Source organism: Nesoenas mayeri, assembly GCF_963082525.1.
Source record: "Nesoenas mayeri genome assembly, chromosome: 2".
NCBI lineage: Eukaryota > Metazoa > Chordata > Aves > Columbiformes > Columbidae > Nesoenas > Nesoenas mayeri.
In genome coordinates, this window is record NC_137543.1 from 152491798 (window position 1) to 152507335 (window position 15538).

At 42.4% G+C, this 15538-nt stretch overlaps 1 protein-coding gene across 1 annotated transcript in view; it reads left to right on the forward strand.

Moving 5' to 3' along the window:
• ADARB2 (adenosine deaminase RNA specific B2 (inactive)) overlaps positions 1 to 15538 on the forward strand; it is a gene marked incomplete at its 3' end in the record, with an annotated part of 311631 nt that overhangs the window by 260156 nt on the left and 35937 nt on the right. Inside the window, exons 5-6 of the mRNA XM_080338601.1 lie at positions 7193 to 7361; positions 14763 to 14914. Of these exons, the coding sequence (XP_080194727.1) occupies positions 7193 to 7361; positions 14763 to 14914 (321 nt within the window). The remainder of the gene's footprint in view (positions 1 to 7192; positions 7362 to 14762; positions 14915 to 15538) is intronic.

Below are 15538 nucleotides of genomic sequence, written 5' to 3' on the forward strand. Positions count from 1 at the left end.
CAACCATCCACCTCGGGACTGTTCCTCGGGACACCCAGGTGTGAGCTCTGGGATACAACCAGGGTGCTCACTGAAGTCCCAGGCTCTCGTCAGTTCAGATCGCAATCACCACCACTGGTACATTAGAAAACTGAGAGAAAAAATTGAGCTGCAGGAGAGTCTTTATGGCTAGCAGATAAATGCATACTGTTAATAGCTGTATGCATGCTGTTAATCATGCCAGTTCTACACGATTGTTCTCTCATGGCTATATATTCTTCTTTTTTTGCAGTCGCAAGCATGTTTTGTTCTCAATGCAGAGCTGGGGACAGCAGAGCTCCCTCTGTCAGGATGGCATATTCTACATTAAAACTGAAGGGCAGGGTATGCCATGGCACACACACTGGTTCCTCAATCCTCAGCTCCCTCCTCGCATATGCATCTTGATTTCACTTCTCTTGAAACCTCAGAAAAGAGGGAGTTGTAGATGCATCACCAAACTACAGGGCAAATGAAGGGAGCCCAGATGGACAGACCTGGGTAAACACATCCCTCACTTCTAACCACAGACCTACCCCTGTAAAGTATTAACAAACAGAAGCAATGGTTTCAAGTCCTTTTCAGAGAAGCATGTTCTTTTCCTGCTGTTTTGCAGGGAGGAGACAGGGAGAAGAGCTCTTTGCCCCTTTTGCAGAAGAATTTTGTGTGGGACATTGCCCATAGCCAGGGTAACAAGTGCAGTTCCTCCACAGGGCTCTGCACCACCTCAAGGGCTTGCCATGGGGCAGTGGGACACAGGGCTGTGCCTGTGGTATGTCCCCACAGGCAGCTTTTCCAGCATCACTGCCCTTTCACATCTTGGCTGTCTCTTATTACAAAATTAAAGCCATTCTAAGGGTGTGGTAGAGCTGCCAAGGAAGATGATAACAGAGAATAATGTGGGGCTTGTCAGTGCTATATAGCATCAATAAGTTTTCTCCCCTAAACAAACCTGAAATGGAAACCTGAAGTTATTCAGTTGCAAGTAGAGGGTATTACCAAAAAAAAAAATCCTCTGTGATCAGAGCTCTCTTAAGCTGCCTTGAAAATTATTCCAAATATACTTTTTTGTAGATAACAATAGACAATCCTTTTGACTGATTTGTTAAAAAAGGTAAAGAAAGAACATAAAATTATTGCTTATCAGAGAGAGAAGCAGCACCGTTTAAAATAACATGAAATTGTACCCCGTGAATTATTCACAAAGGCTGATGTTACACTATCATTATTTCTGGCTTTCCTTTATACTGCGTAGGGTTTTGTGTCAGTTGTATCCAACCCAATAAAAGAGGTGGATTTTTTTAATTAATCAAACCTGATTTTTTTCATTCTTTTTTCTCATTTATAGTTAATATATTCCAAGCAGTGAGTTTTCTTCACAGTGTCATGTTGGAAAAGAAGATAGATTTCATTGCCGCTAGCAAGGTCTAAATCATGCAGCAATATAGACACTTGCATACTGACTGGTGTTTCTCTATATGTTGTGTCAGCTGCTGAGAAGCCAAAGTGTGATCCCAGTTGTATGCTGGAATTAGCAGTTGCAAACTCCATCCTTTTCAATGTGAATTAAGCTCACTGAATTTCACAGAAGTTCTCCGATATACAGCCGATGTGATTCAGATTTCGTGTAGGCAAATGCAGTTTTCTGATTGCATGTAACAGTCAACACCTCTTGCAATCACCTAGTGATTTTGATTTTCCTTTTCCAACACATAAATATGCAGGGCTACAAATTCCATATTATGGAAGGTCTTAATGATCATAGCACACTAGAAGTGAGAGTAACTCTATTAAAGTCAGTAGAAACATTGATTAGATTAGTCAAAAGTCCCTGGTTTTATTGGTAGAGCTGTGTCTCGAAGCAGATGGGTGTAGATACTGTGTTTACAGTCATGACTGACTTAAAAGCACAGCTCATAACTGTAGTCCATAAGATGTCAGGCTGTTCCATATATCCAATTTATTTGCTGAGCAAATCTTTGTATTTTTTCTTGCTTGCTATCTCTTCCATCAGCACCTTTCTAAATAATTTCTTTTGCAATCTTTGTGGATGCAGAACTGATGTTTTGGGAGGTCATGTAGGTCACGTGTGTAATGGCTCCGCTCACGGCAATATGACCATCCATGAATTTGTTATTAACACAATTATCCTTGATCGTTGTGGGGAAAAACTGAAAAAATTACCTCAAAAAGTTTAAACATTAGGAAAAAAAATGTAAAAGGCACTAGATTTACTCTGCTTGCCATCTTGTGACTCGAGGAGTTTTGATTTGCACATGGTATTTGGTTACTTACAATAAGAAATCTTCCCACAAGCAGCTGTCTATAGTATGGAAAGCTGTACTTCTGCTGTCTTCAGAGTTCATGACGATAAGCTGGCAATATTGAGGTGTAATTCAGACTATCCAAAAGCAAATTTCTAAAATAGGCCAGATGATTCACCTCCCGGGAAAGTTCCTCTCCGTTGACTATAAAGAGAGTCTTACAGCAATTAGCTCAGCTACAGACACATAAACTCTAGTTGTCCAGAATAGCTGAAATGAATCCCATGGCTGGTGTCAGCAAACTGAAAATAGCTTATAATAAACCCCATTTTCTTTCTGATGGCTCAGCTATGATGTGGACTATCACAGACACACAAAAAATGAAAATTAGTGGGGTGGAGGTCCCCCCTGCCTGGCTGTGAGAGGAGACCCTGCCTGCTGGAGCTGGGGGGGCTCCAGCTTTCAGCAGAGCACAGGAAAGACTCTGCCTCACCAGACCATTAGACTGAATCTGTGATCAAAGCCAGTGAGTCATTTATGGGTATGGCTTTGTTCTATAATGCAGCTAATTAATTGGCAGAATTTTTGAAAATAAAAGGTGGGGAATTCCTTTCCCACTGTCTTGGCTGTCCCTGCCAACACAGCGTTAGCCAGGACCCAGCTGATGTGCTGACACAGCTCCTCAATTCCCTTTGCCCTGCTCCATTTCCTTTTCAAATTGAAAACTATTAGGAGTCTTTAGGCAAATAATAGAAACCTAATGCAGGTGCCTGTTATAAATCGTTCACTAGTTACTTTTAACCTAATGTCTTCTCAAACATTACTCTGCTGAAGGCAGCGAGGGAAAGAAATGCCTCATGAGCTCTGACAGTCAATGGGTCAGGAGTTAAGGTCATAATAATATAGCCCATTTCTTCTTGAACACAGATAATCCCTGGGTCTTTCATGTGAGATTGGGCCCCCTCAGTGAGAACACGGGTCTTGACAAGAGGAATCGTCACCTAGGACCTTACCCTACTATATACCCTGAAGCAGGGAATGTGGGATATGGCTGATGGGGCAAGGTTAGTGCTAGCTTAGGATTTTGACACACTCAACACTGTAACTTTTCTAGGCACAACTTGGTGATGTACTCAGACTAGATCTGCCACACGTCTGATGTTAAAGTAATCAATGTTCAGGAGGTAGCTTGACATTTGTAAATAGAAATCACTTGAGAAATCTGAAGTATTCTGCAGGTGAAATAAGTAAACACTAATAACAACAGTTAATAATGGCTGGTTTTTATGTGAAATAGACAAATGTACAGAAGTGCCTATTAATTCTGAATCACTGCAGCAAGTAGTTAAGCTCAAGAGTTGGAAATGCTGTCTAAAATGCCAATGTGATCAGTCAATGTTAAAATTTGCCTTCATCAACTAGGCATCATGTGTCTTATTCTCAGAGACAAATTCCTCCTGTTTTCCAGCATTTCACAGGGGATAAAACTTCAACTCTATGTATGTTCAAAACAAGGCATGCAAGGGGACGATCTGTTAGCATCTATACTCCTGAACACATTGGGCAACTGTCATGTTGTTGGAAGTATTTCTCATCATGTTGGATTCCCTCGCATGCAACAATGAATGGTGCTACATTGGTCACAGATCACTTTCCCCATTTGGCTCCCCAGTGAGGTGTAAACTTTTCAGAGCTAATGCATAAGACGTGTACATCTGTGTTTCTGAGTGCCGTTGTAGTGAGACATAACTCTTGGGTATTTCTGAGCATGGAGGAACATGGATTAGTTTCTGTCATTGCAAATGGAAAATGCATGGAGATTTTTAATGCTTGACACACAGACTGATTCTGCAAATTCTTGGAAACCATTGCCTCCAGCCCCAGGCAACATCTAAGTGATGTTCTGCTAACACGTGCTCATTGCCAGAACTGGCAGACACCCCAGGCTGTTTCCTCACATGACTACATACAGGGGCCCCATTCCACCAAAAGCCAACATATGGAGTTAATTCACCCAAAAATGGGCACCCCAAGCACACTTGCTGTTACTGTATAAGTGGACATGTGACAGCAAACAACATCAGAGCGATTCACATTATCAGTGCATCAGTTGGGTGCCTTTATGTTTCATTCCTGAATAAATCCAGACCTCACAGAAAACCCTGAGTGCGTTCATCATCTTACACTCATACTAGAGGAGAGAGAGAGTAAAACTTATTTCTGGATAAGATGTTTGAAATAATAAAAGGTGAATAAGGTATGGCTCCTGGAGAGCAGGAGAGCAGGATGGCTTCCCCAGGTGGTTTGCTCTGCATTTGCAGGGTGGATTGTTTGGCTGCGAGGTGGGGGGGCAGAGGAGGAGGCACGTCAGGACTATGCTAATGTAAGGAGAAGAGAGCAGTCAGTCTCACTGCCCTGAGAAGGAGTATTGACAGGGGTCCTCAGGTGCAGGCAGAAAGGCTCATGGGTTTCTGAACAAGGGAATTGCCTCCTGGTGCACTTCTGCTGCCCTGAGGAAAATAAGACTCTATCTACATTGCTAAATACATAAAATAGAATTTTAAACTACCTGGCTCTTATAATGGACCTTCCAAACAAAGAAAATACTAAATACTGCATAGGAAAGGGTATCCTACTTTTTGAAATGCTGGGTGGGACTCAAACACCACTGTTGCAGGCAGCACCTCATGAAAATTTTGGTGTTAGCCCATGTGAAAGACACAATTAACTAAAGGGACATGTTTCTGATCTAAGATACCTATTATTTTTCTCATGAAAGCAGTCATGCTAAAGCAAAGTAACATCAAAGCAATTCTAATGTACAAACACCTTCCTTTGTACAGAAGGAGACATTCGTCCACTTCAACTTTTTATCTAGTAATAAAACTAGAAGAAACACAATAACTTTGTAACTGCATTTCTCCACTGCATTCTCCCATGTGCTCCCATCTCCACTTCTTGGGTTTTCTAGATTGACAGCTATTCTTTTTTTTTTTTACTCCCAAGCACCTTTCTAGGGACACATGTATAGTAGCAGATACAGATTACATTTCCTGCACAGGCATACAGTGATGTGTACTTTGTCACTAGTACCTATAACTACTTCTACATGAGGCTGTCACAATGAGGCAGCCAGGTGCAATTAATTGAATTTTTCACAATACTTATACCTGTCCCACAAACGTCACAATGTTGTCATGCCACAACACTACTAAACCTTTTGGACTACAAGTGTAGCTAACATAATGATATAGGTATGAGATGATGTTATCATTTGCTATTATATAGATTAAGCATGGCAACAGAGCTGTAGCATAGCATCCACCACTAGTCCCAATGTTGTGTGGAGATTATGAAGTATTATTGGTCCTATTTACAAACTGGAACATCACTGGCAGCACCAGCCCTTCATGTTTAAAATGTTTTCCTTCCCCATTCAGCTGCTTTCTTATAACACACCAATAGATCTTATGAGAGAACCTGGCCCCAAGCGTGGTGCTTACAACTCAGAAAATCTCTACAATTTCTTGGTTTTTCTGCCACCCAATAGGCTCCATAATAAGAAAAAAAAATATTGCTGACTCTATAAAATAATGCCTAAAGCTTTTCTACAGCTAAAGCAATATCACAGAAACATGGTGAGATTGTTTCCATTCCCCCTGTGGGTACTTGCAGCCTCAGGCCAGTCTTTAGTCACTGATGCATCAAGCTTTGAGGGCTTGATTCAGTTGCTTAAACATGTGCATCTGTTCCCACTGAGTCACCTTATGGATGATGATGTGAGACACGTGAGGAGGGCACAGAACCTCCTGGACATCCCCACCTCCCTGGAGCAGCAACCAGAGGTCAGGCAGATCACCAAGGACATCTCATGTGACACTGCATGGGTGCAGCCATGCCAACCCCAGCAGTCTGACTTGCTATACTGTACAAGTGTTAATGCCTACACACAGCCACATGCAGCTGTCAGAGTCCAACACTCTTAGGCTACTTTGTCACATCTAGAGGAAGCACCTGTCAGCCAGAAAAGTCCTTTTTCCCAGGAGTTGCTCCTCAGTTCTTTGGTATTAAGAGATGTACCCCAAAATGCACTGTTCAAGGGGTGATTTCAGTTTGGGCTCAGTTCATTCTTAACTATTCTTTGAAACAGTCCACAGAGCTGAATGAGCTACATTTTACAGTAAAACCCAGGTCCTGTTGAAGTCTGTAAGCATTTTGCCACTGACTCCAAAGAAATCAGGATTTAATCCTAGAAAGTGCCTATCTGGACCAGGAAAGGCATGTCATTCGGCTGCCTTCACCATTATGTGGAGAGGCAATGAAGGAATAAAGCTGGTCTCAGTGATGAATGCTCCATCCTTGGGACCTCAGTGGAAAAGGCACCAATGTAGCCTTTCTTGAAGAAATGAAAAGGAAACTGCACTGAAAGTCTGATCTGTTTGTTCTCTGAATTTTTTAAAGAGCAGCTCCAGAAGTGTTACTTACATTTTATTTAGTACTTATAGTGCAACAGCAATGAAACCTAACATTACAGGGAGTGTGTGTTCCCACCAGAAAATGGCTTCAACAGCTCATAAAAACCTGGTCATTTATCAGCACTGCAGGAGATCTTTATTACCTCCCTACAGCATGTGCTCTCCTATGATGTATTTATTGATTTAACAAGTAAACTTCCTGGCAAGCTTTTATCTTGGAATTAGCAACAAGACTGAAATAGAGCTCTTATTATTCTAATAACACAGAGATGTGATATTCCTGCATATTCCAAAGGCCATATGATCACCTTTACAAGTATTTCATTAGGGCTATCTGGGCTGTCACATCAAAGCATGGGCTGAGAGAACTTTAACAATTATGATATCATACTCACCCCCAGCGATTTCACAACCCTTTTGTTTTTCTTCCTGCAGGTTTGGACATCAGGCAAGCTCAGGTTATTGTGCTGTCATCGGGTACCAAATGTATAAATGGGGAATACATTAATGACCAGGGACTTGCGGTCAACGACTGCCATGCAGAAATTGTGGCAAGGAGGGCATTTGTTCACTTCCTCTACTCACAGCTGGAGTTACACTTAAGGTAACTGAATTCTGTTGATGCTTGGGGAATGTTGTACAGCCTTCAGTGGAACAGATCCATCCTCCAGACATCTGAACTTTTTGTTTCTTTATGTTATTGTTTCTGAGTCTTTGACTGATGAAGGACCAATGTACTCCACAGAAAAAAATTAGAGAGTTAGATAGTCTGGAGTGTTGGGTCATGAGCTCCTCTACTTCAGCTGATTTTCTTCCAGTAGCTATTAGATATGACTCATAAAGTTGGATTTTATGAAGCCTGATGATTTTGTACAAATCTTTACATGCAGGCTTATTAGCAACATTCACTGGCCAGAGACTAGAAGGGGATCATTTTGCTCACTGCAGACATTTTCCTTTCTTCCTTGCTGCTGCTGAAATATCCCAAGAAAGTGATTTATTGATCATTAATGCCTTCTTTGACTCACTAGAGAACCAATGAGTGTTAACAGTACAGTAAACCTTGTGCCAAAGTGCAAGATGCTATCACTCCTTCTTTATGATGTTTTAAAACATTATCACATGTAGAATCATTACAGAGGAATTACTGATCCTACCTTGAGCCAAAACCACCTTGTCACCATTTAAATGGTTAACGAGTCATACACTGCCCAGAAGCTGGTAACAAGCAGGGTATCACAGAGTCTATTTTGGGACCTTGCTATTCAACTCTATGAACAATGTAGAAAAAGCTATACAGTGTTCGCTTGTAAGCTTTGCAGAGGACACCAAATTGTGGGGAGGACCAGTCAATATGCTAAAGGGCTGCTCTGCCATCCAGACAGGCTGGAACACTAGGCCAACAGGAACTTTGAAAGAAAACTCAACAAGGACAAATGGAAAGTTCTGCACCAGGGAAGAAAGAACGACCTGCAAAAATACAGGCTGGAGCCTTACTGGCTGAGAAGCAGCTCTGCTGAAAAGGGACAGGGTTTGTAGGCAAACAGCAATTCGAAAATCAGACAGTGGTGTGCCTGGCAGCAAAGAGGGTTAACAGGATCCCAGATACTATGAAGAGTCAGTCAAGGGGTGTGATCATCCCCCGCTACTAAGCACTCGTTAGACCACATCTACAATACCATGAGAAATTTTGGTCCCCTAGTCCAGGAAGGACATCAACCATCTGAAGCCAAAACAGGTTCAGCAGAGGCCACCTGGATGCTCAGAGTCTGGCCCATGTGGAGGGGCTGAAGGAGTTGGGCTTGGTGAGCCTGGAAATGGGATGGCAGACCCAGCAGAATATATGTCGACAGCATGATGGAGCTGGCATCTTTACCAAGGTGAAGATGACGGACAACAGGCACACACTGAAACAAGAGAAGCTCAGTCTGAATATTAGGACAACAGTCCCTATGGGAATAGGCAAGCAGGGGAACAGGTCACCCAGCAGGGCTGTGGAGTCTCTCTCCTGTCTTGGAGATTTTCAAAACCTAAGTGGATAAAACCCTGAACAACCTGGCAAACTGCTCTGAATAGGAGGTTGGACTAGAGACCTGAGGTTGTTTCCAGCATGAATTATGCTATGATCCTATGAAAATAGAGCAGAAGTGAAGCTGAAGTGGTGTTTATTATATGGAAGGAACCAAGGAATGAAGCAAGGAAAGGAAACAAACAAAAAAGCCTCATCTACAGATCGTTCCTCTGCCCTCTATTCTTGCTTGCATTTTCATGTGACTTTATCTGAAGGCCATCAACTTCAGTGCAAAAACTCCCTGTGACTTCAGAAGGTTTTGCATCAAGTCACAGACACAAGGATTAATCTGAGCAGGATTGTACGTTCCTGTGAGCACCTACAATACTGCTGCACCGAAGCTACAGTAACCAGAGTAACGGTTAGTTCCACTTCAGGTTGGCATTGAAGGCAAGAGAGTATATTGAGTAGATGAGCTTGGCTAACAAAGGGGGAAAAGAGCCTTGAAGGGCTTAATCAAAACCAATATTCTCTCTATTTCAATCTGAGTTGCTTTCAAGTTTACATTAAATTATTTTCAGCACTGTAGCAGCCCTAGTACTTGCTTTGTGCTACGGTCTCTTGGGAAACAAACGCTACCACTGTATCTTAAACTATTGTATTGATCGACCTCCCTAACATGTTCAGTCATATTATTATTTTATTTGGATCAATGTTAACAGTCTTTTGTTACAAGAATCCTCAGTGCAGCACAAGCTCTGTTCACAATAACTTCAAATCAGTCGCTGTTCAGCCAAGAGCAGGCACTGGCACTACTGCTTCCCTGACCCACACATGTGATAAAAATCTCAACCAAAATTGTCAAGGCTAAGCACCTTTGAAAGACAGAGCTGAAAATATTGTCAAATCAGTTTTTGCTTTCTTAAAGTCCATAGGGAAGCAAAACTGTGTGTTATAATATATTCTTCAATTCTAGTATTTATTGCTACACCCAGTTTTATGCCATCGTTGGGACTTTTGTCATATGGTGAGAAAACAAGGGATGTTCAGAATGAAATGAAAAACACATTGAAGTCATATTTACCCCTTTTTCTCCAGAAAAAGAGGGACAACTCTCACTGGTAGAGAAACCAGAGCACACAGTGCTACTGCACAGCTAAAAGGACAGGCTTTTTAGGACCAACATGCTAACTCAGCTCCACTGGGACTCCCTACACACCAGCTCCTCAGGCCTGCGGGAAACACAACGGTGGCTTCTGCACTGATATGGGTTTGCATTAGCCTAACTCAAATTAAAGTCACCTCCCCGGCCATTAACCTGTTGTACAAAGTCGTATATGAACTGAGACCAAAAAGATGTTTCCCTAACCTAAAAAAAAAAAAAAGAATAGTTCTTGCCTCAAATAGCTTAAATTTTCTATTCCCCCCTTTTGAACAGGCAAGTTTGTTCTGTCAAGAGTATTCCCTATTTTCCGCAAATCTTCCTCCACCAAATGTACCTGCTCAAATTGATCTTCTCAGCTGTATTTCAAACTTCAGGAATTTCCAACATGTGGAGAGTTTTGGGCATATGCTGTGAACAAGCCAGGGCTTGTTGTGGCTGAGGTGCACTAGGACCATGCGGAGATATACAGAAGCTGGTCTGCCCTCGACCCAGGCTGCAGGAGGGCGCCCTCGTCGTCGCTGCGCATGTGGACAGTGCCCTGCAGCCAATCACCATCGTGGGATGGGAAGAGTGACTGCATGTGTAACCAATCGTAGCCTGTGCTTGCCGCATGGCCTTTTGGGTGTAGAGTATATAAGGGTTGGAAAAACGTGGTCTCGGGGACATTGATATTCAGTGTTGTTAAGAGTTCATTAAAGGGTATTGATGGTAAATTCATATTGAATTAGATTCTTTACTCTCGCGGCCCGCCCGTCGTGCTCAAAGAGGTCCTGCCGGCAGTTTCGCATTCTCCACGTCGTCTCACGACACCAACACAAGACTTATTTTTCTATATGATACTGTCCTTGAAAAGGAACCACTTCTCCAAAATTTACAAATGCTGTCATTGACCTCAGTGAAAGCAAAACATCTACTTGCCCAAGTGTAGTTTGGAGGCTTCAGAAAGCAGGGACAAGGAGGCTGGAGAAAGCAAGGGCTAGGACAGAGAATTAATGACCAGGAGAGATGGATTCATTGAGTTGAATTTACTTCTTGACACCTTACTTGAGATGTCAAAAAGTTAGTCAAGTGGGAACTAGACTCCCAAGACTCCTTTTGTCACCACTGAAGGGAGATGGGCATCTTTGGAGTGGGACTCAGCAGACCTATTCAGATATCTATTGTGGGCGAGATGAATTGCCACATACTGGGACAGATTTTTTTCCATTTCTATAAAAAGAGCATAGGATGAGCGCTTCAGATGTTTAAACTGCAGAACAATCCCATCCACAAGCCAAAGTTGCAGTGTTATGTGAATTATTTTTTTTTCTTCTCTTCATATTGCTAAATGTTAGAAGTGTGGCTTTCCTGACTTTCCTTGGGAAAGAGAGTTCCAGAATGGGAACTTTATCCTCACTAAGAAGTAAGAGTGACAAATACTTCAAAAGGAAACTTCCTTTCAACAATTCATTGTCTAGAGCTTGAGTTAAATAAAAGCTAAAAGCACAACTAAAACCTGACAGCTTCTATCCCAGTCTGATTAAAACTCTTACCACTCCCAGATTTCATTTTTATGACAACCATAATCCTCCAGTTCTCAAGACTTTCACGAAAAAGATGAAAAGCAAGACGTAATTTTTCTGATGTACAAAAGAAGGACAAGAAAGACCTTTTGAGAAGCTTTTTCTGAAAATCACCATCGAAAAGTACACAAATACCACAGTCTGAATCTCTTGCAATGATGGCAGAAAATTCACATGGATTTCAGTGGAATTATTTATCCAAACTGGCCGATATGGAAGAAAAGAAAATTCAACTCTTCTTTTTTAAAGAAAAATAAAACTAATAGCTTATTCTTAAAATAAACCAGTACCATAACAGTCTTGCTGCTGTAGTGACCCTACAGGTGCTGGAGGGACGATTTTACCCAGAAGCTAAATTCTTCCAGCAAGTCAGATGCAAATGGCTTTTTATTTTTTACACAAAAAGCAAAGAATAGTCTTCATCCAGGCCAGTTAAGTTTTTTTCCAGGAAAAACAGCTGCTTTTTATACATATAATATTTCTTTTTTTTTTTCCTACTAGCCTCTTAATTAACATAGCTCCTTCCCTTTTAAACCTGCTGCTAGTTTCTCTAGGATGCCATGCTACATTACGTAGTACTAGAAACTTCCCATATATACGTTTACATGCTAAAAACAGCTCCTCTGCTTCTCTTTTAGAGGAAAGGACTTTTTCAGCAAAATGTTTCACATATCTTAAACCATAAGTACATCCTTAAGTCTTCTTCAAGTCAGCTCAAAATATATGCATCTTATGCTAGATAATTAACCTAAGCACAAGATCAGAATTAAGAATATGCTAAAATGTTCCTCTTGAATCAGCCTCAAATTCTAACTTTCCCACAGAAATTCATAACAGGCCTGGTTTTAGGGGTGAATTCTGCTCTTTCAGCCACTGCCAGCATGTGGAAAACACACTTTAATGAGTGACATTTGTGGGCTCACCGTGGCCTTCTCTGTTCATTGTTTTATGCAGGTGTGTGTGGCTGTGCAAAGTGACACTGCAAAGTGTCACTGCTTCTGCCAACTCATTCTCCCCCTCACAGCCCAAAACGACTGTCCCAGAGGGAAGGGAGAAGTGCACTGGTTCTGAGGGAGAAGTGACTTTGCAGAGTGCATCTCATGCTCCACCTGGACCATTTTTACGAGGTCCCTGGGTCCCCCTGAGTTTTGAAATCCCCCAAGCATCCCACACACAAGACTCTCTGCTAAGCCACAGCAGACAGTATTGCATCTCAAACTGTTTTATAACAGTACTCTCAGAGTTTCATTGCCAAATCTATTCAGCCACTGTGCAAGGATGAATCTCATGTTTGAGTTCAGCCCGCAGAAAACCATCCCAAAGGCAGGTCAGGACCATATGTGATATGGAGGATCTCAGCCTCCCGGAGGAAGAGTCAAGCTGCCTTGCCCTCCAGCCCTGCCATCTCTTTTTAGAGCAGCTGTCTGTCACCCAACCCATCAGCCTCACTGGCCACAGACCCTTCTTCGTGCTCAGGGAGAAGGAAGAGAGCAAGGTTAATCAGTGAAAAACAGTAACTGATAAACACAGGATGTGTGCTGATTACTGTGAACTCCTGAAATCCAGCCCAAAGAATGGCTGCTCCAACCCTACATAGCAACTGTTTCTAAGTATCGCAAGCTGCCCCCCACTCTGGTGAGGTTTAACACAATAACAGTAGATGTTAAGACTGCACAGCTTTGTATTCTCCCAGCCGATTTTGCAGTGAATTATTTAAAACTAACTGTTATTGCTCTTAAGTCCAAGCAGCAGGACTTACAAGTATTTTATTATTTCAGAGGCTTTTATCAGAGTGATAATATAATTAGTGCAGTTGGGAAATTCCACCACAGCCAGCAGAAAATGAGGGAGCTGCGTGTGGCAGCCCCAGCTCACAGCCGGTGCGGCTCCCTGTCTCTGACAGGCGAGCTAATGTGCCTGTAAATTCCTCTTGACAGCAAACGCATCCCGGCATCAAAAAATGACAAAACACCCAAACCATGGAAGAGTGACAACCAAACAGCTTCAATAGCACAGAGGCTGCACCAGGAGAAAACAGGCAGAGGCAGCTTGGATTAAAGCCAAGGATTTGCTCCGAGGCTGAGTAGAAAGCACCCCTATTTACACTTAGAGGAGGCAGAGAAACCAGCAGAAATCGCCTTGGTTAATGGGCTGTCCTATGGTGAATTAAATGGGCAGGATTCTGGCATATTAAGAGCCTCCTAGGAAAAACATCACCCACAGATGCTGTTCTGTTCAGAGATATTCCTGCAAAAAGACTCTTGAGTTTTTGAGGGAAAAGACCAGGGCACCAGAGGGAAAGGAGCCTTTCATCATAATTTCACTAATCACATTTTCACCTTCAAAATTATACTCACAACCATCACCCAAATGTACATATTAAAGGCAGCTGTCTGTCAGAGAAATCACCCATGTCTTCCCAAATGTAAATCATCTGAGGAGCCGGGCGGCAGCACAGCCTTAATGTGAGCTATTGCTGCAAACTGCAGGACTGGGAGGGTTTGGTCTCCCGGGCAGCTGTTGCTAATGGAATATGTGCGCTGTGTCCCCATCTAGCTGCTGAACCACTGCAAAGATAAAAGCCTCATCTTAATAAGTATCTTTTTCAACCCAGATGAGAAAAGCCCACAGAAGTTTTCTCCTCACTTTTCAGGATGCCTTCTGATTTCCAAAAACGCAAACTGATCAAGATGTTGCTGGCTTAGCTGAAGCACTTGTAGTGGCTCTGGTTGAACAGGGAAGAAAAGCAGCACCTGGGGAGCAGAGAGGGTTGGCAGGGGTCATAAAATCTGGGTGCTTCATTAGAGGCCCTTTTCAGCAGAGCATATAAACACACATCTCAATTGCAATGATGTTAATGGGATTTAAATACATGCCTAGGCACTGTGATGGCAAGAGCTGATTTGTTCACATAAGAGCCTAAGAGAACTTTTCCTTGCTTCATGCACCAGAACCTCTTCTAAATCAGTGTGTTTATGCATCCATGCATGTGAAGAAGGAGAGTTACCCTTCAAAAATCCACATATTTTGTTGTCAGAATATATTCTAGGGGAGCAAACAACCAGCACTTTGACAGTTTTGACCCCTTTCACACATTTCTTCACTTGGAGAAGCTTATTGTTTTTCTCTTGTTGTCACTAGGCAAAAGATATGATGCCAGGTGCTAATAAAAACAAACAAACAGAGGGAGAAAAACAGAGAGAGAGAGCAGAAGTGTTTCTGATTTGGCATGTAACAAATGACCTGGAACCTCTTTTGTGATCATAGCAAACGGCGAGAAGACTGGGAGCGATCAATCTTCGTGCGATTAAAAGAGGGAGGCTACAGGCTGCGGGAGAACATCCTGTTCCATCTGTACGTGAGCACATCACCCTGCGGAGATGCACGCCTCAACTCCCCCTATGAAATCACAACCGACTGTAAGAAAAAAAGTCTTTCCTCTCTTTTTTTCTCTTTGCATGTTTTTTTTTTTTTTCTTTCTTTTTCTTTTTTTTTTAAGATCAGTCCTTCTTTCTTCATTTGATTCCGGAAAACACGTTTCACTCAGGAGCAGAAACACTGTGGGCTGCGTGACGTGTGTGTGTCTGTGCAACTGGTGCTTAGTCCCCCATACTGGGGGAAGGTGTGCAGGGAAAATCAGAGCTGGGCAAGGCTATCTGACAAGGGGTTGTAGCATGGAGGATGTCCATCTCTTCTCCACAGTAACAAGTGATAAGATGAGAGGAAATGGCCTCAAAGTGTACCAGGGAAGGTTCATTGGATGTTAGGAAGAACTTCTTCACAGAAAGGATTGTCAGATGTTGGAATAGGCGCCTCAGAGAAATGGTTGTCACCATCCCTGGAGGTGTTTAAAAGATCTGTAGATGAGGTTCTTAGGGACATGGTTTAGTGACAGAGCTACGTTATGTTTGGACTCAATAATCTTGAGGGTGTCTTCCAACTGAAATGATTCTATGAATCTAAGGCAGTGGCAGACTGCTCTGCATGCCCCAGGCTCACTGTCTCTGCTAGGGAACCCATCCTTAACAGCCCAGCAGGAAATA